Genomic DNA, 26,483 nt, shown 5'->3' with positions numbered 1-26,483 from the left:
AAAATCGTGAGGATAACAAGTGTCTGAGCAGTTCTCTTTTACTGGACTTTGGAGGTCCTACCCGCTCAGGATACACAGGACAGAGCCTTCCCCTTGCTGTGGTGCCCTGAGCGTGGCTCCTTCTTTCCAGAGGAATGTCACAGCTGAAGGACAAGCCCAACCTGGGGTCTCTACTCCCTCATTAGCTTTGAGTGTTCATCTCAGGATTACCTAATGTAAAACATGTTGATAGTTCAGAGCACAGCAGATAAGAATTCCATCTTTGCCTGACTGCCAGGTCCCCTCACCTTCCTCTCCATGGCTCCAAAGGCTGGTACCACCCTGTCTGCTTTCTTGCCAGTGTCATTCCAGGATGCATGGCAGCCCAGCTGGCACAGGGCATGCCCCAGAGAGACCTTCCTAGCCTGAGACAGGGCTTTTGCACGCAAAGGATCAACCCCACATCTCCACTGCCCAGAATAATTACTTTGGCTGCTACACACCACCACTGAGGAAGCAACAGTATCACTTTTAAATAGGGTAACTTCGCTGTCATGCTAGACACTGAAAAAAATACAGCCCTTATGTGATGTATGTAAGTTTATAGTTCACCAAGTCTTTTCTGGTTGCACCACAGTGGACTCCTGTTTTCACAGAGTAGGGACCTGCTTTATCAGAAAAAAAAACAATAAAGAAAAGTCTCATTTGAAACATTCGAGAGCTTCTAAGTCAAGTTGGAACATGCCATCTCTGAGAGAAGGTTTGCTGAGGATCACAGGATTTTGAAGATTTATTTCTTAAGTTCTCCCCAACTTCTTGTCTCTGGGCACTGAAGGAGCGTCCCAAGAACCCTCCTGACTCCAAGGCATGGGATGTCCTAACAGCCCAGGATTTTTGCACAGACACACAGAGTGTTGGATAAAAAGAAACAGCTTCTTGAGGTCTTGGCACAGGGTAACGCTCTTATGGTCAATTAGATCTCTCGAACAGGGTGGTTATTTGTTGAGATGGCAATGGGAGTTGCCATTTGGAGTCCTTGCAATGGAATTTTAACTGGATCATGTGGTCAAGCTTCTGAAACCACTGTTTGGCTCAATTCTTAGACAAGCCAACTGGCCTGTGGTGCTACGTGACCGCTCCAGCATGTATATGATGCATTCCTACAGATTATCTTAAAAACCATACAAAACATCTCTTAACTGTCGTAAGAATTTATAAAGGTCTTATGTGACTGTTTTTGCATATGTAGGAACAGTTTCTATTGCCTGTTTACAACTGTCTACGTGAAGTTTGGTAAATTCTGCAGCAAGAACCATGTAAGGGGGTCTCTTGAGCAGATTCTCCACTCAGAATGTTAATCAACACCCTTAAGCATATAAATTGATATAGGGACAGCAGGAGCTGTCTGGGGAAATTTTTAAAACCGTCCACAATTCATATCTGGAGAGCTTCTGTGAAAGTCAAATTTTAAATTGTGGAGGCGGCTGGAAGTCCAGTCAATCACTGTGTCTCAAGTTGGTTCATTGTTTCAAATCAATCTAAATCGTCAATGCAGATGACTAGCTGAGGAGCTCCTAGACCACTCTGGGAATTAATGACTTAAGGGCTCTGGGTGTGTGCACAGGTACAGCCCTGACCTATAGCACAGCTGCAACTAAGGGACAAGCTTGACTTTCATGCTTACAACTTCAGCTCCATAACTCTTGCCACATTTTGTTAGCTCTGTCAGACACTCTTCAATATGTTTCTCAAATGGCTCCCTTCTTTGGATCACAATTTCTCAGAACGAAACCTCTTAATAAATCCTTAGTAAGGGAATGGACTGTTTAAGGGTACAGATTAAAATACCACATCCAGTATGGAGGCTAGCAAACAAACAAGAAACTTATGTTTTCGGTAAATCTAGATATTTGTGCATCTCCCATCACTACACTGTCTAAATGAGTCATTGCCTTTATATATCATTAGTATTAAACTCATTTTATACTTGGGTGACTGAGCCTCAGGTTTTTTGGGTCCCAGCCCAATGTCTTCCACTAGTTCACGAATGCTGTTCTTATTTGATCATTGTTTTTTCTAGTATTGTTGCTTTTACAGATAAGAGAAGTGACAAAGAAAATAACATAAATGTCTAATTCTTGTCACCTTCATTCTTAAACCACTTTTCATTTACATGGAATAAAATTTAACTTCTAGCAGAGGACCGAGCAATAGGTCTGACAAGTGCTGGTTGGCCTTGTGTGCATAGAATTTCACCTTGGTCAATCTTTTTCCTCCAAACAATGTCACTGTCTGGCAGTGATTCGTGCCTCATTGTTCTTTGCCACCTGCAGTGGAATGAGATGCCTGACCAGCCAGCCCAGCCTGTGTGAGAGGAGGCTGACAGATAATGTGCAATAGAGCTTTATTTTTTCCCCAGTATGTGTTTACTCTGCATCACAGAAAATCCATTTGTCAAATATTAATTGAATTCTCCAACATTTGGCATATTTGCATAACTATTATGAAATGGAGCGTTATCTCCCTTGGTATTATACCCATTTCCCTTAGATGGTGTCTCTTTGATCCATTAATCATGTTTCCCCGTATCCTCCCACAGAAGCTTAATTGCTCACATCCTGCAGAACACACTCACAAAGAAAGAAATTAGCTCTATGTAAATCCAAGTTTATTACCTTGCCTTTATAGACGTAAAACAATAAAATTATCCTCTAAAAGGGACAGTGATAAAATTCCAGATGAGCATTGATCACCCAAGGAAGCAGATTGAGGCAATTTTATTGGACCAGTGGGAAAAAAAATGTTTTTGCTTTACCAAGGACGTTACTGGGGCAAATGACACTGCTGTCCGTGTCTTTCTCCACTCCCTTTACTTTACTGACTTCAGTATTACTTTAATACCTGAAACAAAGGGTAAGATTCAATAGACACCTTTGATTTTAGGGCTGACTTAGGCGCCTACACCTCAGCACTCCTGGAACCTCAAGGTATCATCTAAAGATGTGAGCACACCAGTAGGGAACCACATAAAGTCAAAGGTGCAGCTACCTAGCGCTGGCTTGGAGGGAATACTGAGAAAAGGAATAGATCTTAAATTCCATCTCTCAGACCAGTAGGGAAATACTTTTCAGAAAATATATCTTTAGCCTCCAACCTCAACTAAATATAGAAACCTACATTTAAGAAAAATAAAAAAGTTGGGCAAAGGTGTTTTTTTTTTCTTTTCCCCAACAGGAGCAGGTGGTAGGAACCGCATTGACTTAATGGCAGTTTTGGTCACAGCCCTTGTGGAGTAAGTGGGAAAGATGTTATAATGTTTCTTGGTCCAAGTCAGAGTCAACTGGTGCTCATGTTCTAACCAGCAGGCACGGCTCTTTGTAGGAAGATGAGATCACGTCCCCCTTCCTGTGAAGCCATGCGACTGTGCAAAACATCATTCGCTAACAATTTGGCCATAGGGAGAGTGAGCAGATGCCTACTCAGGCTGTTTAGACCAAAACATGGAAAACAGGAGGCCTGGTCTCCAATCGTCTCTTCAGCCTCAAAAGAAAATAGTAGCGTGTTTTGTGCAGAACTCTGTGCAGTTTTTGTGCTGCATGTACTTAGAGCACACTAGATGCTGACCTATATTAAAAAAAAATGTAATTCCTGAATCTTGTTTGCGTTTAGATTCTGAGCCATTAAGTCCTGTCCACATGGGAACAGCTTGAGCTTGTAAAGGTCAGCAAATCTAGAAGCTCAGGGGTCTTTAGGATTAAAAAAATGCTAACTTCTGGACTTTCTTAGCTTAGCTAGGCTTTTCAGGATCAGGATTCTGGGACTTAGTTCCACTTATCAGATCAATCCCAAAGAGACTAAGCCAAGATAACATGTACAAAAGTCTATGTCTTGCATAAAACTGAAGCTCAAATTCTAGTTTACCAAGCTCACATCTAAGTCATTAATCAGCTTCCCTTCCACATTTTCTTCTCTTATACTTGACTCTAAATGTACCTCTTTCCAATCACTGAAGACCCTTTGTTCTTTTATCCCTCCTTGGTTTCTGTAATATTTAGCAAAATGAGGACAGAAAATGTCTCCATGTCTGCAGAGAGATTTGTTTCTGTTAAAGAGTAAAATGGGACCAATAAGAACCAGTACATCACTGCTCCACGTTCACTGCTTTCTTCTAAATACAAGTTTGTTCACTCTGCAGCTTTTTCCAAGTTCCTCCCCATGGTGCAAATTCATTCTCACTCCTTGTAAATTTTTCTTCCCCATCCATTCCTTTTGTAAGGTTCTCTTTGAAACGTATTTCCTCCATAAAGCCTTTTAATGACTCCATCTATATAATCAGTTTCTTTCTACTAAAGAAAACATCAAAGGTAATTTGTGGTAGAAGTGTAATCTGGTATGTCACAAGTCTGTCTGATCATATAGTCTGTTTGATTTAGACTGTGAAGGTCTTGATCAAACCAGGATCCACTCTTTCACTCCGTGGAAATTTTGCTGGTATTTCAGAAACAATATTAAGATATTATAACAGATATTCCAGGATAAAGATATGTACTTTCCTGCATCTTGTATGTAACCCACACTAAAAGCTGTCAGAGATGGCAGAAGTCAACAGTAAGGAAAAGGGAGTATCTAGCACGCATTTTAGTTGCTGTATCTGTAAATGACTATTAACACATCAAAGGGGATTCTGATAGCATCAGTGATTAAGTTGGCAGGACCTGACTATTCACTTGTTCTTTATGATTTCATCAGAACCTTTAACCTCTTGTTTAGCGATTTGTAGACTTAAAGCCTTAAGCTATCTTTCAAGATCTTATTATGTTAGTTTTACTGCTTACAGCACAGCATTTGGATGCACACGTGAGGGAAACTGAAGCTTGTGAAAACTCCAACACCTCCTGTCAACAGTGTAATGAATATAAGCAATCAAAAGGAGGAGGCAAACAATACAAAACAAGCCAGTTTAGGCTGGAGGAAAAGTAATAATTTTAATATTAGAAAAAAAAAAAGTTTTCTCTCAGTTTCATCTGTGCTACATGCTGAAAATATTATGCTTACTACCAATGCAGGACTAAACTTAGAAAGCATTTTTAATCACATAAGGAGGTCTTTTTCTACAAGGTAAAATTTTAAGCTACGTAAGAGATCTTGCTGGAGTAGAATCCATTATTTGAAGGAAATAACAGAAAATCCAGTAGTGTTCTATTTTCTGCTTGAAACTACGTGCAATAAAGCAAGTAATGTTCAGTATAGTTTCTGAAATTGAATAAAAGTAGACATTACGAGAAAAAACAAAGGAAGGTTAGCCAAACGAGATATGGCACAGTAGTTGAGAAAAGCTGGCAAAGACCAGCTGTGAACTCACTGGACTGAGCATAATTGGCCTATTTGTGCACATAGTTACTATGCATATTATAACAATTGGGGAAAATTCGGTGTGTGGTTCCAATATATTTTAGAAGGCTGAGCACAGATTACAAGAATGTTAGTAGATGAATGTACGCAAACCGAGTTTGTGTTGTAGAATTCTGCATACACCGGCATCACTGAGTGATTAGGCAGAGTGGTTTTGAGGACATGCAGCAGGACAGCTACACAAGGATCCTTTTTATCTGTAAAAACCCACGTCCAGCTGACTTCTGTTCACATTAAGCTTTGGGAGTGAGTTCGAGAGCCCACTTTAAAATGACCTTATGTGGCATCATTGTTCATACGTGAATAATAATCTCTTACCACCTCAAGGCTGGTTGTTTTCCAGAGAACCAAACCATTATGCTGGGCTAAGGATGCTGGTGAAGTCCAGGGACATTTGTGACAGAGAACGGGCATCGCTCAAGGTTGCTGTTGGCTCCCTATCATGAGCTTCTAGACCAATGTTGTAAGAAAGCATGCAGTTTTTATTCTGTAAGACACTACCCAGATCTGAATGTAGAGCCACTTCTTTGTCCTTCCATGGCAATAATTTTAGGATGTACATTGTATTTAATTTAATGACAGGACATTATACTTTTAACAGCTACTTAGCTTTTTATGCCTTATATTTTGCTTGGTTTTATTTTTTTTTTAAACTGTAGTATCTTTTTCATTACTACAATATGCAAGTGGATAATTTATCCAGGCAGAGCTCTGGATACAGTTGCTGGGGTACTGGAAAGCAGAGCCTTGCAGCCTTCTATTGCATGACATGGAGTATAATAATGAAAGCTACCCTTCCCCATCTGTCAAGAAAATTTATCTCCAAATCAGTATCAGGCAGAGATTATTATAGGCTGCACTTGCATGGGCTGACCACAGCAGATTAGTCAGTCCCAAAATGAAAGATTAGCCATTTTTCCTTGTTAGGAAACTTCATCTAAGTTTGCAAAGCTTACACATGAAAAATGTACTTAACACAAACTATTTAACAAAAGCACTTTGCAGTTTTGAGATTGTATGAACTGGAGGATTACAAAGCTTTGTAAAACCACATCCTGTCAGTTCCTGATGGTCACAACAATTAGACATATGGTGTCAGGTCCTAAAAAAGATAAAAGCATAGGAGAAGTAATCACAGATCAGACCAAAATGAACCACAGGGAAACACTTTAAGACCATATGATAATGTGATTGTGTGACACTGTGGAACACAGATGCAGAGAAAGGATGCAGAGAAAGGCCAATTCAAACAGAGAGAAGCTCTTAATTCATTCAGATACTGATCAGCAAGAAGGAGGCGAGAAACAGAAAACTGCATTGCTATCTAATGAGGTGTTAGAGGACTCTGGGTGGGGGGTTTAGTATCTGAATACGACACTTTCTTTAATGCTCTTCCTTCAAGGTTTCCAAGGAGAATACTTAATTCTTGCAGGGTGCCAAGTCCTCTACAAGTGTAAACCAACAGGTGATTGCAATGTTCTGTTCCTGGATCTCAGAAATCCTGAAAGCTGAAGCTGCAGAAAAGCCTGTGAGGTAGGTCACCCTTGCCCTGTGAGAGTGAGAGACATGAGTGGGCAGTTAAGAATTTCTAATGAAGAAAGGAGCAAGTGCTCCTGCGTGGCAGCAAAAGGCAGAGGCTGCATGCGCTGCTCTACTCGACCTGCCCATGAGACAGGGATTCTGTTCTCTCTGGGCACACGGGAGCAACTCCAGCCTCACCGACCTTATCTGCAGAGTTTACTGTCCCACAGAGCACACTAAGGCAACCTGCCTGTGCCAGCAGCTTCTGTCACGCTTCATCCGCTGATGGAATAAACATCCTCCTGTGACAGGGAACTACGGACAGTCCCACCCTGAAAAGCTGTTTTCTGGGGTAGCAAAAGGCCTGTGCTGTGATTTGAGCTCCTGACCGGCCGCCTCAGCAGCAGACTTGTGTCGTACAACCCCTCCTCGACTTCAAACCCATGAAACACAAACGGTTTCTTTTAAATCTGTGTTTTCACATAGATTCACACTGCGAGACATTTTTTTATGTATGGAAAGCATTCTGTTCCTGAAAAGAAATTCAGATTTTCCCCCAACTATTTTGGGAATGTGTAGATATAAGTATCATTCTTTTTCCCCAGGAGAAATGTGACCAGTAATTGAAGCACAGGGGAGCCATTATCTCCAGTTTTATGTATGCCTGGCTAGATGCACTGATACTGCCGCATCACTGTTCACCTTTTATAAAAGGAAAACCATCTGCTTCACAAGGGGAAAGGATTAATGCGAGCTTGTAATACTGTAATTCAAACAGGTGTAGTAAAAAGTAGAAAACATTACAGCATTAAAATGACTGTTCGCTAAATCCCTGTTTTTCAGTATATGTATGTAAATTAGGTGGCAACAGAAATAATTCTGCAACACATTGCCTAGAAAATACCCTTGAAACAAAAATCTAACCCAGTACATGTAGGTTTCATAATATCCCTTTTTTTCAATAGGATAATTGAGGAGCATGTATTTGACCTTTTTCACATTTTATAAGTAGAAGATTCTAAAATCTATAGTCTCAATTACTCTCTTAATAGACTGTCTTAAATTTTTTTCACCTGTTGACCTGCAGGATAAAGCTATTTAGAAGAGATGTTATTGTGGAGGGCGCTGCCATAATGAATGCCATAATGAAAATGCTGAAGGACAAAAAAATCCAATAAGGAGAACAGAAAACACATTTGGAAGCGCACTGCTGAAGTTTAATTTATTCAGTATGCATCCTATGAAACATCTGGGTGTCTTTAATGTACAATCAGGTATTAACTTGGTACCAGCTATTACAGTCAGCAGTTTGCAGCAAGTTGCAAGCATTTGACAGAAAGCAAATTATATCCCTAACTGATCCCATAGCACAGAAATCAGTGAATAAGAAGGTACTTCAGCAATAAAATGCAGAAAATTGCTATGTTATCTCTTCTTCCAGTGTTCATGTATATTTTTTTTTTTCAATCCCATATTTTTAGTGCATTTTCTGTGTGGTTGCGCATCTGCACACACAAGCTCACAAAGTTTTACCAAGTAATCTCAGCTCTTCTGGTTTCAGTCCTGTGGGGCACAGTATGGTGGGTTACTATGAGAGTTAGCTCTTAGTACAAATGTTTTTTCCTTTGTCTAGGAGAAAACACCATAGCAAGTAGCTGTATTTTGCACTCACGTTTAAGTGTAAGATGACTGATTATTTCCTTTCTGCCTGATCACAAGCATTTCTTCCATTTTTACAGCAGGGGCTCAAACCCTGCAAACTTACTCAATGCAAAAACAACAGTCTAGCATGGCCTCTTTTGCTTCATCCCTATGTGCAGCATAATTGTTTCTCTAAACATCAACAAGTTTTTGCTCAGGTTCATGTTCCTCATAAATCAAGGATATCGGATGACTCCACTTCCATGTCCCAACTGCTGCAAGTCTCCTATGTATAATAAATGGCCCCTTTTGGGAAAAAAAACCAAACTGAAATGTGAAGATTAAAGCAAAGAAGCACACAAGCATTGCATCAAACGTTAGTTTATTAAAAAAAAAGTGGTTTATAAAAGACAGATCAGCAGCAGTTACAAGGTTGAGACAGCAGCGGAGATCCATGCATTGTAGAATTGACTTAGCCATGTGCAAGCCTAAAAGACAGAGCAGCAAGTCTGGGTGCACTGAATTTAGGCAATTTACTCCAGCTCACACAGTGCATCCAAAAAGAACATTGAACAAGAAAGAGGTAAAACCACTGAAGTAAAACTGGCAGCGCTGAGCTTCCTCCTGCTCCCTCACCATTGCTAGTGCAGCCAATACCTCTCCCACGTGAGCTCTGGTGCTTGAAAGCCCTAAGTCCTGCTGATACGGCGCTCTAAGAAAACCGTGGTAACAAACACCTTCAAACACTTACTGAGATCACCTGAGTCACTGGGCAAAACACAAGTACCATTTAAATCCAGCATAGGGAAAGGACCCACCGAGAACCTGACAGGGGAGAGCACCTCTCCTTGTTGATCTATTTGAGCTAGTTGGACTAGATGATCTACACACACCCCTTCCACCCCCAACCATTCTGTAATGCTTTTTTCACTCCAGCCGCCTTTTTATTCTGGCCGCGCTGGGTCTCACCCGCCAGTCACAGCTTTCCTCCACTCCCATTGGTCATCGGGAAGCGGGGGCGGGGCTCACCGCACAGGGAGGCGGGGCAGGGCCGCCCGGTGGCGCATGCGCCCTGTGGCGAGCCCGGAGCGTCGGGCGGTGTGGGGCAGCACAGCGCATGCGCAGATATCGAGTTCCCGCCGCGGCGCTTGGTTTCCCGCTGCGCCCGCGGCCATTGGCTGTTGGCGGTGACGCAGCCGAGGGACCGGCCGTTGGCGGTGGCGGCGGCCGGCGGGGCCCAGCGGGCGGCGGGACAGGCGGCGGTAGGTGCGGGCGGCCTCTCCGCGGGGTTGTTGCCTTTGCTTCCCTTTGTTTCGCTCCGCTCTCGCCTTCCCGCGCGGGCCTGCGGCCGCTCGGAGGCGGCGGTGATGTTCCCGGCTGGGGCTGGGCAGCGCGTTCTTCTCTCTCCCCTCCGCATTGTCCCTCCTCAGCCCGGGCTGGCTGAGCGGCCCGCGGTGGCGGCTGCCCCTGACTGATCGGGGCCTCCTGGGCAGAGCTCGCTGGCGGTGGGGGTCTCCCTGAGGCCCTACGTGCTCCATCCTCCTCACGCCCGGGCAGCTGCGCCCCGAGCGGCCCCCTCAGGGGTGAGCCCCGGCCGCTCCTCACCTCCTAGCGGCTTCTCCCCGGCTGTGGGGAAGTGCTGCCCTGGAAGGGTGAAAAGAGGTGTTAATGTCGCCAACGAGCACGCCTGTAGTACAGGGATCCCGGGGAAGGCTGGCTTAGCTGGAACTGCCCTGTACCTACTCACTGCTTTGTACTGAAATTGAACCTGTGCAGACGTTGGTTGTTGTGGCATTTGCGTCACCTGCTGTTGCTCTTGGCCTTTAAATGTTAGATCTTCGTATCGTTCATCTCCTAAATTTTCCTTGTTTTGGGAGAGGAGAATGTGGGCGTTTGCTCCTTGTCTGTATTGATAAACTTCTCTTTTGTACTTCATTAGCTGAATAAGGGAAAGCTCGCAGGAACCATCATATTCTGCCTCTGTTTATACTGTAACGAACTTGAGATTGTAAGGGACTTTTAACGAAGGAATGTTGTTTTTACAAAACTGAGGACCTGGCGCCTGACCCCAGCAGGGGGTAGGACTGAGAGACATCGGACTATGAATCCTTAATGTAAAACACAGTCTCTTCCTGGAATATATTCTGATGCCTATATGCATACTGATACCTGTATTTACAAGTTAATTTAGGGGGAAAGGTAGCCAAAGTACCAGGAATCCATGTCTTAAATACATTGATAAGGGGAAGGGTATTGTATGTAAACTGAGGCAGGTGTTGGGTAGTCTGTAAACCCTGTACACAACCAATGGGGAAAAGGGGTTGGAAATCGCAGCTGGAATTTTGGAGGGATATAAGCAGGGGCTTTTTGCCCTATTATGTCTGCCTACCTTTATGTAGAACACCTGATATTGCAAAATTTTTATTGAAATATGCTTTGCTGAGAGATCCTGCTTGGGCCTACTATATTTGCAAAATAAGTGTTTCCTACAGGATTAATTGGCTTAATAACCCTGTATGAAAAGCGTCTTATGGATAATGATTTTGTTTCTACATTTTACCTGATTTCATTAGAGTTTTCTTATTTTTTTAAATTTATGATACTGAAAATAAGTATTTCCAGGTGTAACATGTTGGATAAATTGTTACTGCTGCTACATAGATTGTTAATTAGTAATAAGCTTTTGATTTTAAAAACTAAACAGTGGCTTTTGAAAGTCTCTGTTGGTTTGTTTTGGGAGAGTATTTTCAGGGATATAAATATTTAAAGATCAAATAAAGATGAGGGGGCAGTTTTGTACTAGGCTGCATATCAGACTAAAAAGGTCTATTTTGTCATGAAGATGAAATTTTTAATTGTGAGGATGATGGGAAACAATTTGTAGAACCATCAGATCCTGGTTCTGCAGTAAAATCTACATGGAAACACCATTTGAAGTGGCTACTTAAGAAAACTTGAATAAAAAATTGTCAGTGAGCAATTTCAGTGTTCTAGTGAAATGCTTGGCATGCAGACTGTTGTTGGGAGTCTCACAGTCTTCACAGCAGAAAACCTTAAGACTGCAGTCAAAAATGTTCACAAACTCAGTATCTTGTAATTGTTACGAGAGCATTTCAGTACAAATCTCCCAAGTGACCAGCCTGGGAGGTGGTTTTCCGTTTTTGTGTTAGTAGTGTTTACTATTCACTTTGCAGATGTGCCTATCTGGTCCAAAATGAAGAATGCGAATGTGATACCGTTGCAGAGTTTGCTACATAGCATAAATAGTTCAAAAGCCGTACACTTTGTGACAAATGTTATTGAGTACAATTGAAACAGCTGTAAACAGCTGTAGCTCACAGTCCTAGATACCACCATAGATTTGTAAGATTATGTCACTATCCGTGTTTTGTAGCTGGTTTACTTATATAATTTATGCACAATTTCTGTTTTTCATGTTGTTCTCATAGAAGTTGATTATTCACCGCTTCCAAAGATGAAGAGGAAAGCTGCAAAAGTTGGGCAATTGAGGCTTAGTCCTAATGAAGAAACCATGCTTCTGAAACAAGAATATGAAAGAAGAAGAAAACTGAGGCTACAGCAAGTATGTCTGTATTTTTGCATGTTCTGTATTTAATTCAATGATGTAACAAATAATTTAGGAAAATTAACTAAAATTTCAGGGTCATAATAGCGTATATGAGGTTTGTATTTAGTTTGTGAATTATTTTCCTTTTCTCATGTTTATTTACTCCTAATTGCATAGGTTGCTTGTGATACCTTCTCTGTGTCTTAGATTTGCTTTGGCATCTGTTTCAGAATCTCTTCCCTGCCAGTTTCCCAGTATTTACCATTTTTATTTGGCTGTGAATATGCAAGTGTCTCTTTTCTGCTGCATGTGACTTGTGTAAGGATTCGTACCTCTTAAGTGTTCCAGGTGTTTTCACAGTGATCATGCAGAAGAAATAAGACAACTGCTACTAATATAAAATTTCACAGTTTTCCACTAGATGAACTCAATAGCTACAATATGTCATAGCTCTAAATGCTTTAACTACTGTTCCTTATAGAATGTCTGAGCAAAGTACCTTTATATTCTTCAGAACACGTCTGTTGATCAGTTCATCCTCCTGTTTCTGTTCTGCTGTCCTGCTGTTAGGACACAGAGCTGTTTCTGCATTCTTCTTCTTACTCTTCTCTCAGCCTTCCTCTGCTTTGTCCTACACAAGCTGTTCAGGTCTTTCACATCTTCAAAAAATTTACATCTTCAAGGTGTTTACCATATACTTATCTTTCACCCTTCTTGGGCTTCTTTCTTTATGGTTTTTCTTCAGTGAAGTGAATTTACTGACAAAGTGAAAACAAAAACTTAGTAAACAGGCTTTAATTCATCAGTATAGTTACTGATTTTCTTTAAATCATGTTGCATTGTAATAGAGTCTTTAATAAATTACTGTGTTGTATTTTTGGAGGGAAGGATGTTCCAAGCAGTTTTTGCATTTTGTTTATCAGTTACATGTTGCTCTTTGGACTTCAACTGAAACATTTAACTAAGATTAAATGTTTTATTTAAATATAATTATGGAAAAAGGTAACAACAACTTTAAATATCTTCTAGGCACATTGTTAATGGAATAGGAGATGAGATGGAAAGCTGAAAGGAGGGCACAATGTATCATGGAAAGGATTGCTGAAAAAAAACCTGTGCTTTTTTTAAGTTGCCGACTAAACAGAGATGCTATTTCTACAGGTTAGAGAGCAACAGAAGTATATCGCCTTGCAGATAAGGCAGAAAGTAAAGCAGAGGAGAGAAGAACAGCTACATCGGTTAGAGGAGGCACTGAGAGCTGAATGGCAGAAAGCACAGGATGAGAAGATGAAAGCTTTAGAAGAACTTTATTTAGCGAGCTTAAGAGCAATTGGTGAGGGTCACCGACAAGCCAAGGAGCATGTAAGTAAAACAGCTTAATATTGTTGTTGGAGAAATTATTGATGTTCTAGAAATACCAAGGCTACTGCTTGCGTGTTTTTTTTTTGTTTGTTTGTTTGTTTTTTTTATTCTTGATTTTGCAGTCCTAATACCTAAAATGACAGGTTTTCAAGAATGGAAACTTCTTAGGAACTTTTATGTACTTTTTTGCAGATAGCTTTCCATAAGACCAGGATTAAATGGTCTAGCAGGCCTATCTGCAAAGGCTTTTGCTGAGCAAACTCTTCAAGTTTTGTTTATGTTAGATTATACACATATATGATAGTATGTGTTACTACTTGACTAAATTGCACATGGTGAATCATTGTCTCAAGTATGCCAGGAATATAGTAACTTTTTTCTCTACCATGTAACAGTATCCTTTCTATGGGTCAGAAAATACACTTAACCTTTTTGTTTTTCTTCAGCGCTCAAAGGACATGGGAAGTCTTGATAAAAGCCTCAGGCCTTTGCCTAGACTGCTAACTGTTGTCACTTCTGAATTCTGCACCTGTAAACTATTTTCCATTTCTTTAAAATCTTATAGTTTGTGTAGGCTCTCTTAAAGAGATCATTGAGGTCGTTGGATAGAACTTTTCAGCAGATTTGACTTTGAACCAGGTTTATAGAAATCAGTGATCCGACAGATTTCTTGCATGAATTTTGCAGACTACCTTACTTCCCAAATTAGTCAGGCTTTTTAACCCAAGTAAAAATAACATTATGCTTTTCCATATCTCAGTGTCTCTAACTTCTTTTAAAGTTCTTCCTGGTGCTAGGTTGGATGATTTTGTGGAAAACTGTAGTACAAATGCCATAGGAATAGAGAACTAATTACAAATAAATATTTCTGTTGATACGTGATTGTTGTCATTAATGACTGAAAGGCAGTAACTTGATTTCGCTGTGCAGTTTAGTCAGCATTTGCTAAAATGTGTAAGTATATTTATATTACTCTCTTTATGAAAGAGATGAAGAGAGAAGCTAAGGTTTCCACGCCAATATTTCGTTACATTGACTGGGGAAAGTGGCAAATTTGCTGCTCTTGGTGGTAGAGAAGAGAATAAAGAAGATGGCAGAGAAGGAAAGGTTATAATTGAGAGTATTTTTACTCTAGTATGGTTGAAAGTAATTTTGAGCTTGTGATTCTTACAAACAGTACTTAATTTGAAATATTACACTGATAGTATGAGAAGTGAGTAAAATCCTGTATTAAGTTCTTGCAATATTTTATTGTTAAGGAACCTGACTTAGAAGCTCTGGCAAAGCAAGCAGAGGAAAGGAAGCAAAGAGCTGAAAAGAGACATAGGAAAGCCCTGAAAGAGCAGAAGTACCAAAAAGAAAAATTACTTCGTGAGCAAGCGCGGTATGCAATAGTTATCTAGTTTTACTAAGCATAGAATACATTTTACGATGTCATAAGGTGAAAGGAAAGAATCTTGATGCTTCTTGCTTGGAGTTGCTTAAAATTTATGGGTTAGATAATTAATGCTTGTGGACAAAGCTTGTGGATTTTGGTAAGAACTGTAGTTTCAAAACCAAGACAAAAATGTCAAGTATATGGGTTGGCCTTATAGACTCTCAATGAGTGAGGAACCTTTTATCTCTGTATTACTATTCTCAGTTTACATTGTTGGCTAGCAGCTGTTCAGTGATATGAAATGTTCTCAGGCCAGTTCCTGGTGGAGAGTTACCCACTTGAACACAGGAACTATCGCATTTGTCTTCCTTCCTAGTGTGCTTTTGTTTTGTTTTTGGTTTGGTTTGTGGTTTTTGTTTTGTTTTGTTTTAGCAGATTGGACCAAACTTGAGCTGGAATGAAAAATGAGCTCTGTACTTCTGGGGATAGTTGTGCTTGAATAGAGCTGAGACCTGTTGATTAAATACTTTTTGTCCACACTTGAGCAATTAAAATATGTTGAAGTGATACAGTGCTTTCTGAAAACTTCAGTGAAAAGCAAGCTTCTTTAGAAGTTTGTGTGTATTAATGTTTTTGCATTACTTCAAAAATGCATTTTCTAGTGCTGCCTTCCAGTATAAGTTCTGTTGACTTTTCAGTGTGCTTGCACACCCCTATCTCTTGAGCATCCAATCCAGGTATATCTGAATCTGTTTATTTTTAGGTTTGCCTTTTATTTTGCACAGTGCTGTCATTGTTACTTTCCTTTTCTTCTTTCTTCCATGAGTGCTTTTGTATGTGTGTGGTTTTGTTTTATATATATATATATGTATGTATATTTTATATAAATATATATGTATATAAGTATTATTTTTTTTTCCCCAAGACGAACAAATGCGCGTAAATACGCTCTGGAAGTAGAAAGACAAAGAGCAGCTAAAGTGGCGAGCCTGCCACCCCCTCAGCCACATCCTCTGGAGGTATGTATCCATGATGCAATAGTGATCACAATTTCAGGGTACTATATCATTGTAATGATTTATTTATTGATCTGACTTCTCACAGCAGGATATCTGAAATTGCTATTTGCATACTATAAGGAGAGTGGCTCAGCAAAAATCAAGAAAATTAATGAACTATGTATAAGCAGACTTCTTACTGCTAAGCTTTGCTATTTGTTTATTTCTGATCTCTTGTTATGTATGGATTTTATTTCTTGTCATCTGAGATTTTATTTTTGTGGTTAACATGTCTTTTTATCATGATCTCACTTTGATTTACACAGTGGTATTAAACTGTACAATAATCTTTCTCAGCATGTACACACTGCCTCAGCCTTCTGTCATAATGATGTAGTAGTAGAGATTTGTTTAGTTCTGTAATGCTGATAGTTCTACCTCTTTAGCTGCAGGGTTTTTGTTGTTGTGTGTTTTGGTTTTTGTTTGTTTGGGGTTTTTTTCCCTTCCAATTTCATTGTTGCTTATATGGAATACTAAATGTAGGGTAAGGTGTTTAATTTTGATAGGAAACCAGTACCTAAAGCTATTGAGGAGGAAAGTAGATTAAAATCATATTTTTAATTCTATCCTGTACCCTTTTTAGAAGGCAACTTTGTACCTCCTTCGTACTACTTGGATTTCAGAGAGATTCTGCATGGGTGTAGAAGTTGCTGTAGGATTGCAGATCTGAACTTCAGGAAGAACATTACATGCATTTTCTACTCTGGAGTTAGCTTCTAGTATATTTAATTTAACAGAACATTAATGCTGAGTCTAAGTTGCCGTGTGTGGTGCTGTACTTTGCACACTGTCAGGTTCAGGGATATTCAGACCACTGACAAGAAGAGAAAGGATTAAGGAATACTGGTCCCTCTGGGAACCAGTGAAGTTGTCAAACTTCACAGGTACAGGTACAGCATGTGGTGTGGTGGATGGTGGGGTTTGGTACTGATGGATCTGAAGAAACTGAGTAAGGTCTGACCCTCACAGTTTGCAGATTCATTAGAAGAAGGGGTGCCTGTATGTTTGCATGTGTGTCTTTTAGTACTTGCTTCTCTGTAGGCTGCCTCGCTGGCTGCCCAAGAGTTTTCTTGTGGTGGTTGGGTATGAGTGAGGAAAAAAGCAAGTGTCATAAGGGAGTGCTAAAGTTTGGGGCTATTTCTGGTGAGGTATATGCAATATGGGATTTTGAAACAGATGAAAGAAGGTTTTGTATGGTATAGTTCATGCAAATTCAAACACTCTCTTGTTCTGCTGTTCTCCACGTTGCTCCATGTGATTTGCTGCTGGTTTATCTGGTGCAGAGCAGATGAAACCTGTGTCAGTTAAAACTTTGGCTCTTTCCTGGTTTTCAGATGCTTTTGTTGCTCAGTTTGGCATTGTTGGAAAAGCGCGAGATGCTGCATTGCTTTCTGATAACTTTTGCAGATTAGGATGTGCTTTATGTTGCATTCTATTAAAAAAGTTTCTAATTGGTGACTGAAAGTCAGCCGCAATTAACGTGTGTTTGTAGATGGTGTAATGACTAAAAAGACACAGTCCTATATAATACTTTTCATCCAAAAACCTCAGTAAGAAACCTCTCTTTCCATTTTAAAAATACAGAATTTTCTTCTTACTCTTTAGTCTTTTTTCACCAGGGCAGGCAAGGAGACTTTTCAGGTTTCCCTGGGTTCTGGTACAATTGCATTTGTGATTGTAATGGATGACAGGTCTGGGTCAGTATCCTGTTGAAGTATTACAGAATCGTAACATCCTTTCCTGACATACTACAATTTAATGCATTTATACCCATGAGTAGAAGTCCTTTACTCACTTTTTCAACAAACAGACTTTTAGCAGAGTTTGCAAACATCTTGATTTTCTACAGTAGGTGGGTTACTTCTCTTTTAATAAGTTAATGCTCTGATAATGGCAGATTGAATCAACAATTCTGCTGACATGTTGGATTTTTGTTGAGGAAAGGGATTGCATTGCATTGTTGGAATATAACAGCATGTCAGTTTGATCTCTGTAGACTGACTGAGTCTTTTTCCTAGTTTTCATATCTGTATGCATTTCAATCCTTTTTTCATAGGCCTGTGTTGCTGGGAGGGCACAGGGTGAAGGACAAAGTTATTTTCTTGGAAGAGTAACTGGGGCTAAATGCTAAGTAATTGAAAGATCAGAGATGATTAGAGCTGTGGCTTATTCATAGTTGTGTATATAGAGAGGAAACAAAAGATGTTAACTGTCAGTTTCAGAGGGAAAAATCTGGAGTTCTGTCTTGCAAATGCATTACTCAAAAGGCACTGAATTTGAGTTGCTTAACTTCACTCTGAATCCTATGAATTACAGCAAATTACAAGGTCATCTGCATAAACATGCTTGTTTTCTTGAATCAATGCACATAAAGAGCTTATTAAATATAACTATAATCATAATCTGATGCTCTGTTGCAATAACAATTGAATAAAATGTAATAAAATGGAGCTAGGGCAGTGTTATTCATTGCAGGATTACTTAGAATATAAGAAACATTTTCTGGAGATACTCCTACTATTGTTACTTTACCCAGTTACAAAACAAGTGTTTTTACTCTTGATATATTGTCATAATCAAATTTAGTTCTCAGAGAATGGCTTTTAGGAATTGAGGCCTTATTTAGTTAGACCAACTGTTAAGTTACTTAATTGAAGTTAAACTGTAAAGACCATTTTATTGACAAGTGTCACAGAGTTCTTTTGAACTTTATTTTTTTATATGATCTGTAAGATTTTTACGTAAAGGAAATACAACCTAAACATGTTACTATACTCTTCTTGAGTATTCATGACATTTATAGATGGGTTTTCTTTTTTTTTCTTTTTATTTTTTCCCCCTTTCATGATACGTCGCTGCTCCAGTTTTGCCAGATTTTAGTATGGACTTACTTACTTTTTTAGGGAAAAAAATAAAAATGAAAGGAGGAATGACAAACTTCTCTGTGGAGGTGTGGATGGATTCTTAACTGTGGTGGTTCCAGCATGAGGTGTAATATTACAGGTATTATTTCTTTCAGCATTAATTGCTTTTAATTGGAAAATTGCAGCCTCTAACATAATTTTCACATCATCAGCTTTTGAATAGAATTCTGGAGATTTGCTTGATTAAGTGTCATTATTAATTACTGACTTTTTAGTTATACATTTTTTAAACCATTCAGAAGACTGAGCTTTAATTATACATTGTGAAGGTAACACAGTATAGGTGAAGCAGTCAGTGATCTGGCTAATGAGGCTTAGACATGGGACTTGTCTGTTTTCAGAGCTATAGTCAGTATCTATAGGTGTTTTGGTTGATGTTGGTCTGTTACAACTACTATGATTTCTTAAGTAAGTTGACAATTTTTAAACAGCATTATCAAGGACAAATAAGTTATTGATGGTATGCTTTTATTTGTATGTATTTTTTTTCTTCCCACTAGAATAACATGCACTTGCTTAAGAACAATAAGTTACTGAAGTTCTGTTGGTAAGGCTAAAACTAGATGGATATAGATATAAATTTAAGGACTTCACTTTCTTCACTTGTCTTGAGGTGGGTTGGCCCTGGCTGGACAGCAAGTGCCCATGAAAGCTGCTTTATCTCTCCCTTTCTCAGCTGGACAGAGGAGAGAAAATAGAACAACAGCCTCGCAGGTCGAGATAAGGACAGGGAGAGATCACTCAGTAGTTACCATCACAAGCAAAACAGACTCAACTTGGGGAAAACTAATTCAATTTATTACCAATCAAATCAAAGAAGGATAATGAGAAAATAAAACAAAAACTTAAAACACCTTCCCCACACCCCTTCCTTCTTTCCAGGCTCAACTTCACTCCTGATTTCTCAGCTTCCTCCTGCCAGGCAGAGCAGGGGCACGGGGAATGGGGGTTGTGGTCAGTTCATCACACATTGTCGCTGCTGCTCCTTCCTCCTCAGGGGAAGATTCCTCACACTCTGCCCCTGCTCCAGTGTGGGATCCCTCCCATGGGAGACAGTTCTCCATGAACTTCTCCAACATGAGTCCTTCACACAGGTTACAGTTCTTCATGAACTGGGTCCTCCATGGGGTCATGAGTCCTGCCAGCCAACCTGCTCCAGCATGGGCTCCTCTTTCCACAGGGCCACAGGTCCTGCCAGGAGTCTGCTCCAGCATGGGCTTCCCATGGGGTCACAGGCCCTTTGGGCATCCACCTGCTCTACCATGGATCTCCATGGGCTACAGGGGACAGCCGGGCTCAGCATGGGCTGCACCGGGGGCTGCAGGGGAATCTCTGCTCCAGCACCTGAAGCCCTTCTTCACTGACCTTGGTGTCTGCAGAGTTGTTTTTCTCACGTATTCTCATTCTTCTCTCCTGGCTGCTGTTGGTGTCGTAACTTTTTTTCCCTTCTTAAATACGTTATCCCAGAGGCACTACCACCATTGCTGATGGGCTCAGCGTTGGTCAGCAGCAGGTCCGTCTTGGAGCCGGCTGGAATTAGCTCTATCAGACATTGGGGAAGCTTCTAGTAGCTTCTCACAGAAGTCTGCCTTATAGCCCTCCTGCTTCCAAACCCTTGCCATGCAAACCAAATACCAGTCTTTATAAAATAGCAGGAGGTAATCAATACTGAAATTTTGTATGCCCCATGTTACATACAGATGAGCTTAAGAAATTCCCAACACTTAATTTTGCTCTTTGTGTATTTTTGTTTGTTTATGGTCATGTTAGTTTTAAACCACTTGGGCTATGAAACTTGCTGGGTTAGTTTATGTGGATAAGAATCCTTTTTTAGGAGAAAGTGTAGGGAAGAGGAAGCTGAGAGAAAATAATTGGAGGACATGTCAGAAGTACAAAGACAGGTCCTACAGAATTCTGAGTTAGCTAACCCGGCTGCCTTGCTACTGAGAATATCAGGCTGGGCCAAAGAAGAGGGAGGGTCTGGTTGCTCAGTGTTCAAACTCTTTCAGACAAGGGTTGAAATGTGGTAGTGTACCCAAAACTTAAAAGTATTGTATGAACAGACACTTTCCAGTGAGGTTGTGAAAAATGCTCTTTTTGGTCAACTAGTAAATTGGACATAATGGGTTGTGAGTTTTGTAAAGAAAGCGTACTTGTAGTGTTATTTTGCTGTGAGGCATAATTATATTGTGGATCTGTGGCTGCCCTGCTTTGAGGTGAGTGTGACAGCTGTTTTAAGTGGGACTTGTATTAGTACATTAAACTCATTTGCTTTTGAATTAAACTGATGCTTTTGAAACATGCAGGTAGAGATCTCTGATGAATGTCAATTTGAGTGGAGGATTTTGCCTTAGGCTGTTAGATGTTCTCAGTTGTTAAGCCCTCTAGATCTGCCTTGTGCTGATGTGATTTATTGATTCTTGAATGTATGTAAAGTTTTAAACAACAATATTTTCAGGGGAGAATTTGCAGGAGTGGCTTTCTCTTAATACTAATTTAATTGTACAGATCACTTATGTTCTGTTCAGTTGCTTTGCTGTTCTCTGACATGGCTGTACTTGTACTTTTCTTCCTAGAATATTGAAGTGAAAAAGACTTCTGCAGTGAAGCCCTATAGCACTGGCAACTTTTCTGTTACACGTTACCATATTTCTGAACCGTATGTGGACAGAGAAGTGGATGGAGAGCAGGTGATTAGCTCCAAGTGTTTGTGATACATGCTTGCATATATCTTTATATTGCATACAGTGTCTGGATATCAGCAATTTGGGTTTCTAGAACTTGTTGAAAAACATGAACTTGTATAAAGCAGCCATTACACATCTTCCTAACTAGATTCTTAGATGGGGAACCTTGTATGACCTGTTATGTGCTCAGTCCCTTGCAGGGTCACACCTGAGAGTCTTTCCCACATGAACAGGCTTCTGCAAGATTCACAAGAGTGGCATAATGTTAGGACATCCAAATCTTCCACCTTGTAGCTGATGCTAAATTAACAGTTGCAGTTATCCAGCTTTTTCCTCTTTTAGCTGTGTAGTCCCAGACTTACCTCATATTTTTGTTCATCTGTTCATGCAGTCAGTGGGTTCACCTTGCCAAGATGGCAGAAGGCTAATTTGGGAAAAAGAATCATGAATAGATTTCTGCCAAATGGGAAATCGTACTCACATTTACAGTACAGTCAGACAAAAGCCAGAGTCGGATCAGAAAAAGGAGAGGATGTGGAAAAGTGAGAGACAGGGCAAGAGCTTAGCTTTTAGAGGTGATTTTTGAATTAAGGTAGTGCTGTTGGAAACAAACAATATTTGGTTTATTGGTGATATGAGACCAAGTCTAAGTTCTTGTTCTGGATCAGCCTCTTTTAGACTAGAAAAGCTTTCTCAATACATTAGTTTTTGTCAATATTTTCTTCAGTGCATTAATGAAGTTTTCATTCATGAAGTTTTAAGTTTTCATAACATTTTAAGGACTAGGCCTAAACAGTAAGAGGAAATGCTGTAGTTTGCTTAGCTTTGTAATGGAAAATTCCAAAATGTTAACCTTTCTTGCCTTGCTTATTTGCAATGATTTATTTTTTTTTCTTACGTATTTTTTAATTTTCGTGTGTTGGTAAGATTTTTCTTATTTAAAAATAGCAGATTGTTTCTGGTTTCCCAAATGAGTATGCAAACACTTCTACATTTATTTCCCCCTCTTGTCTAAAACAAAACTGTGAGGATAGAAGTAGTCACTCTGTAATATCAACTATATTATTAATTTTACCTCATGTTATAAGAAAATTAACCATTCTACTATAACAAATCATACACGTGATTGTCCTTAGTACAGCTTGAAACAAGAACACTTTGACACATACGCTTATGGAATATGTAATTTATTTTTTTTCCCAAAGATCAAAAATATAGTTTGGTCCTTTTGGCAACCAAGAATTATGAACCTTCAAGGGTGTTTATATGGCATTGTATGCCTTTTTGTTTTTTTTAAAGTGCTTTTGTGCAGGGTTGTTCATTTATTTGTTGTGAATATGCTTTCAACTACCACAAAGAACTTCATGGACTAAAGTATTGATTGCCTGCCAGCCAGACGCTCGGTTGGCTGCTGAAGAGGTGGGGAAGCGTTTGGAGGAACTACACAGAGAGGCAGAGAGGGAGAGAAGAGAGCAGCTTGAAAAGGCCCATCTCAGAGGAAATCATGCCTTGAAGAAGGTCCATTTGGCTCAGGTAGGCAAAGTGGTTGTGCCTGCTTTTAATGTCAAAATGACCAATGTTAAGTAAGTTGTAAGAAGTTGGTTAGTAAAGGAATAACAGGAGGAAAATTGGTGGACTAAATGGAGTTTTCAGAGCATTTAAAACCCATCAAACTCGGTTTGCTTGTTTTGGTGATCTGAAAGGACACAGATGAAGACCAGCCTTTAGAAGAACATCCTTTAATTTTTGTTAGCTTAATGTTTGACCAGCTATTAATCAACTGGAAATAATCAAGGCCAAATTTTAATAGGCAATAAGCTCTACTTCTTCACATCAGGTTTAGTTGGAGTTGATTCTGTGGTTCCAGGGAAAAATGGTTTATTATTCAGAGGGCAAAAGTTTATTTTTTTTGAAAACTTTTCAAAATTTTTACTGAAAGACTGAGGTTCTGTTAGTGTATAAGTCTGAAAATATTGAAATTATTTCCTTTAAGAAGTAAAAACTGAACTGTTGAGAGAGGTCTTTGTACATAGAGGTATGCTCTGAAATTTATTCTATTGTCTGTTACCTTCACAAGTATTTTTGGAGGCTAGAAATGGCAAAAGCCTCCTGTTTTTAGTTGAGATATGATTGACCCTGAATGAGTAACCTAACTAAGGTGGGCAACTGTGGAAATATTACTGATGCTCCTTAAGTTAACAAGCAAAAAAAAACCAAAAAAACTTCAAATAAAGCTTTTTTACAATAGCTTTAATATATAATTGTAGTGTGCCAAGAGTATTTAGTTCTTGTCTTTAAAAGTAGCAGCTGCTGAAGTACATACTAAGAAAACTAACCTACCAAAGGAGGTACTAATTTACCTGTTAAAACAAAGATTTAATTCTCTTGAGGAAGGTTGGCCTGCAGAAATACAGCCTGATACTTTATTTAACATTAGATCTTCTGTGTAGTATTGATGACTCCTGTGTTTAAAGGTCAGATACAGTGTTCTCCCAAGGAAGCACTCTCTCCCTAGAATAAAATTAACTTTATACATTAAGGATTAAACAAACTTCATGGTAACCAAGTTGGAAATATTTTATCTGTCTCATTGTGAACACCAAATGTTTATGTTATACCTGCCGTACACTTGAAGGGCAGGGAAAGGCTACTGAAAGAACTCGAGCAAATGCAGAATATGGATCGGATGCGCAGAAGACAGGCTGTAGCGCAGATGCCACCTCAGCTTTTTGTGCCTGCATACAAACGCATGGAGATCAAAGAAGAATGGCAGAGAGAACTGGAGTTTGCGTTTGAAGATATGTACAGTGAAGACAGGAGTAAGTAATTTGTTGGAGATTGCTGAACCTCGTAGCCCGGTAGAGGAGAGGCTGCTGCAGTTGCCTGTTGCCCAGTCCAACAAGGTCGTGTGTGAATTCTCAGCAGGCCCACAAACGAGCAGGCTTTTGCTATACTCAGTACTCATCCTGTTCACTGCTCTGGCTGATCAGGATGAAGGCCTGTTAGTGAGATATATATCTGTGGGATATACAGATATACATCTGTGTATACAGTATGGAGCCCTCCAGCAGTTGGTCTTAGAGACTCAAGTCTACCTGGTATCTGTCCCCTGTGTCCCAGGTCTCCACCTGTCACACTGTGGAGACCCAGTAACAGGTCTTAGACACCCAGTTTGTCCAGTAATTCATCCTGGACCCTGTAGCCTTCTAAGTTACATTGCGTGCTCACATACGCACTGGTGTGCACACATACGTGCTGGGGGTCAATCCCTAAGTGGCTTTAGGCCCTGGATCCTTAGTGTCCCCAGTTGATGGCTCCTAGGTGTGTGAACCCCTAATACCTGCGGCTCCACTCCAGCTGTTGGTACACAGACCCAGTTGGGTATGTGAACGTATGCACAGGCATACACATGCTATGGATTGCTGCAGTAGCTGACCTTAAGTACTTGGTCTGCAGAGTAGCTGACTTTGGATCCCGTTGTCCCCAGTTGTCTCTGAGACACACACAGATGTGCTGGCAGCTTTCTTTGTTGATCCTGAGACCCCATGGTTTCCCCTGTATCTGGCTTGGATGCTTTGATCTCCTGATCCCTCCCCTGGCCAATTTGCAGATCCCTTGACCTCTTTAGTATCCAGTCCAGCCTTGCACCTGCTTGATACCAGCTCCTAAGCCTCTTACTGGCTAGTCCAGCTAGTGATTTGCTAGCCACTGCATTCTGGTACTCATACCCACATAATAGGCACTAATTCTGGCCTCTGGAGTTGTTAGCCAGAGCTCTAGACACAGGGTACATCTGTGACTTTTGGTCCTCACTCCAGGTGCTGGGCCCTTCTATATCCATACACACACATGCATACAAAATAGAGGGTTCCTCACTGAGGAAAACAGCTAGAAATGGAGTTTAGTGAGAGGACAGGATGGACAGTTAGGCATAGTGCATGAGCAGACAGGTACACTGACTGGTCTCTTTTATGCCCTTGTTCTTATGTTTTTCCTCAGACTTGTTCCTCTCCAGACTAACTTGATCTTTTCCTTTCCCTGCCTTTGGTTCTTCTCCTAAATATCTATAGATATACAATCCCAAGAGGATCTTACGATGTGTCCCACACCCCTCGTAGGCAGTAACGCCCTCGGTCAGTGATGGTGGCAGAGCTCCTGTTGGCTGGGCTCCTAGGATTTCACTCCAGGAGCTTGGGATCAATCACTATCCTGTAACAGCCCTGTGAGCAGCCCGATCAGGATGGGCTTTTTCCCCGATGAAGTTTTTTGGATCCTTCTGCATGTAATTGTTCCTGTGTGCTGCTTTTTGCATAAAGATGAGCCTTTTGTCACATAATCTTTTATTTTGAAAGACATGGCATACTCTAGTGGAAAACACTGTAGAATTTCTAAATTAATAGATGGCTAATGTTTTAAACAATTTTGAATCATCTATTTTGAAAGAAAATATTAAATCTGTTGTGAAACAAGCTATTAATATCTGAACGTCTTAGGGATTTGTATGATGAATGTGGTCTTACAATGTTGTTTGTTTTTTATTGCAGTCGGTCATCTTATGTGGTTTTGTTTTTCACTAGGAATGAAAGGAGACCTGATTTTGCAGTTTGAGCCACAACCTCTGCCAGCCCCTTTGGACAGATCTCAAGATAATGAGCTTGATATCTCTTTGGAGCAGGAATCTGCCTGTGACACTCAACAAGAATCTGCTTGTGATACTCAGCAAGAATCAGGACAGATGATGGAAGAGGAGGTCCCCAATGAATCAGAAAGTAAAGCTTTTAAACTTTACATTTAACAAACTTTTGGGGTTTTATAGTAGGAGAGTTTAATATCTCAAATAAATTAATTTCAGTATTGACTAAAATGTCTGAAGCACTAAAATTTCTTAATGCCTATGAAGTATTTCAGTATCAAGTGGTTTATGAAGTTTGTCATGGGTGATAATACTCTAAC

General features: G+C 40.1%; 1 protein-coding gene across 6 annotated transcripts in view; it reads left to right on the top strand.

The window, feature by feature from the left end:
- Positions 1-9,750: 9,750 nt before the first annotated feature.
- CEP295 (centrosomal protein 295) overlaps positions 9,751-26,483 on the top strand; it is a 43,329-nt gene continuing 26,596 nt past the window's right edge. For all 6 annotated transcript variants that reach the window (XR_013923193.1, XR_013923194.1, XM_080358159.1 and 3 more), the window contains exons 1-9: positions 9,751-9,815; positions 12,003-12,136; positions 13,283-13,483; positions 14,743-14,867; positions 15,787-15,880; positions 21,420-21,533; positions 22,923-23,063; positions 24,166-24,349; positions 26,108-26,299. Coding sequence is in view for 4 of the 6 variants with exons in the window: in XM_080358159.1 (XP_080214285.1) it covers positions 12,029-12,136; positions 13,283-13,483; positions 14,743-14,867; positions 15,787-15,880; positions 21,420-21,533; positions 22,923-23,063; positions 24,166-24,349; positions 26,108-26,299 (1,159 nt within the window). In the remaining 2 variants the exon portion in view is untranslated. The remainder of the gene's footprint in view (positions 9,816-12,002; positions 12,137-13,282; positions 13,484-14,742; positions 14,868-15,786; positions 15,881-21,419; positions 21,534-22,922; positions 23,064-24,165; positions 24,350-26,107; positions 26,300-26,483) is intronic.

Source organism: Nesoenas mayeri, assembly GCF_963082525.1.
Source record: "Nesoenas mayeri genome assembly, chromosome: 1".
Classification (NCBI taxonomy): domain Eukaryota; kingdom Metazoa; phylum Chordata; class Aves; order Columbiformes; family Columbidae; genus Nesoenas; species Nesoenas mayeri.
The sequence above is the reverse complement of the archived record's forward strand: the minus strand, read 5'-3'. Positions and strand labels throughout refer to the sequence as shown.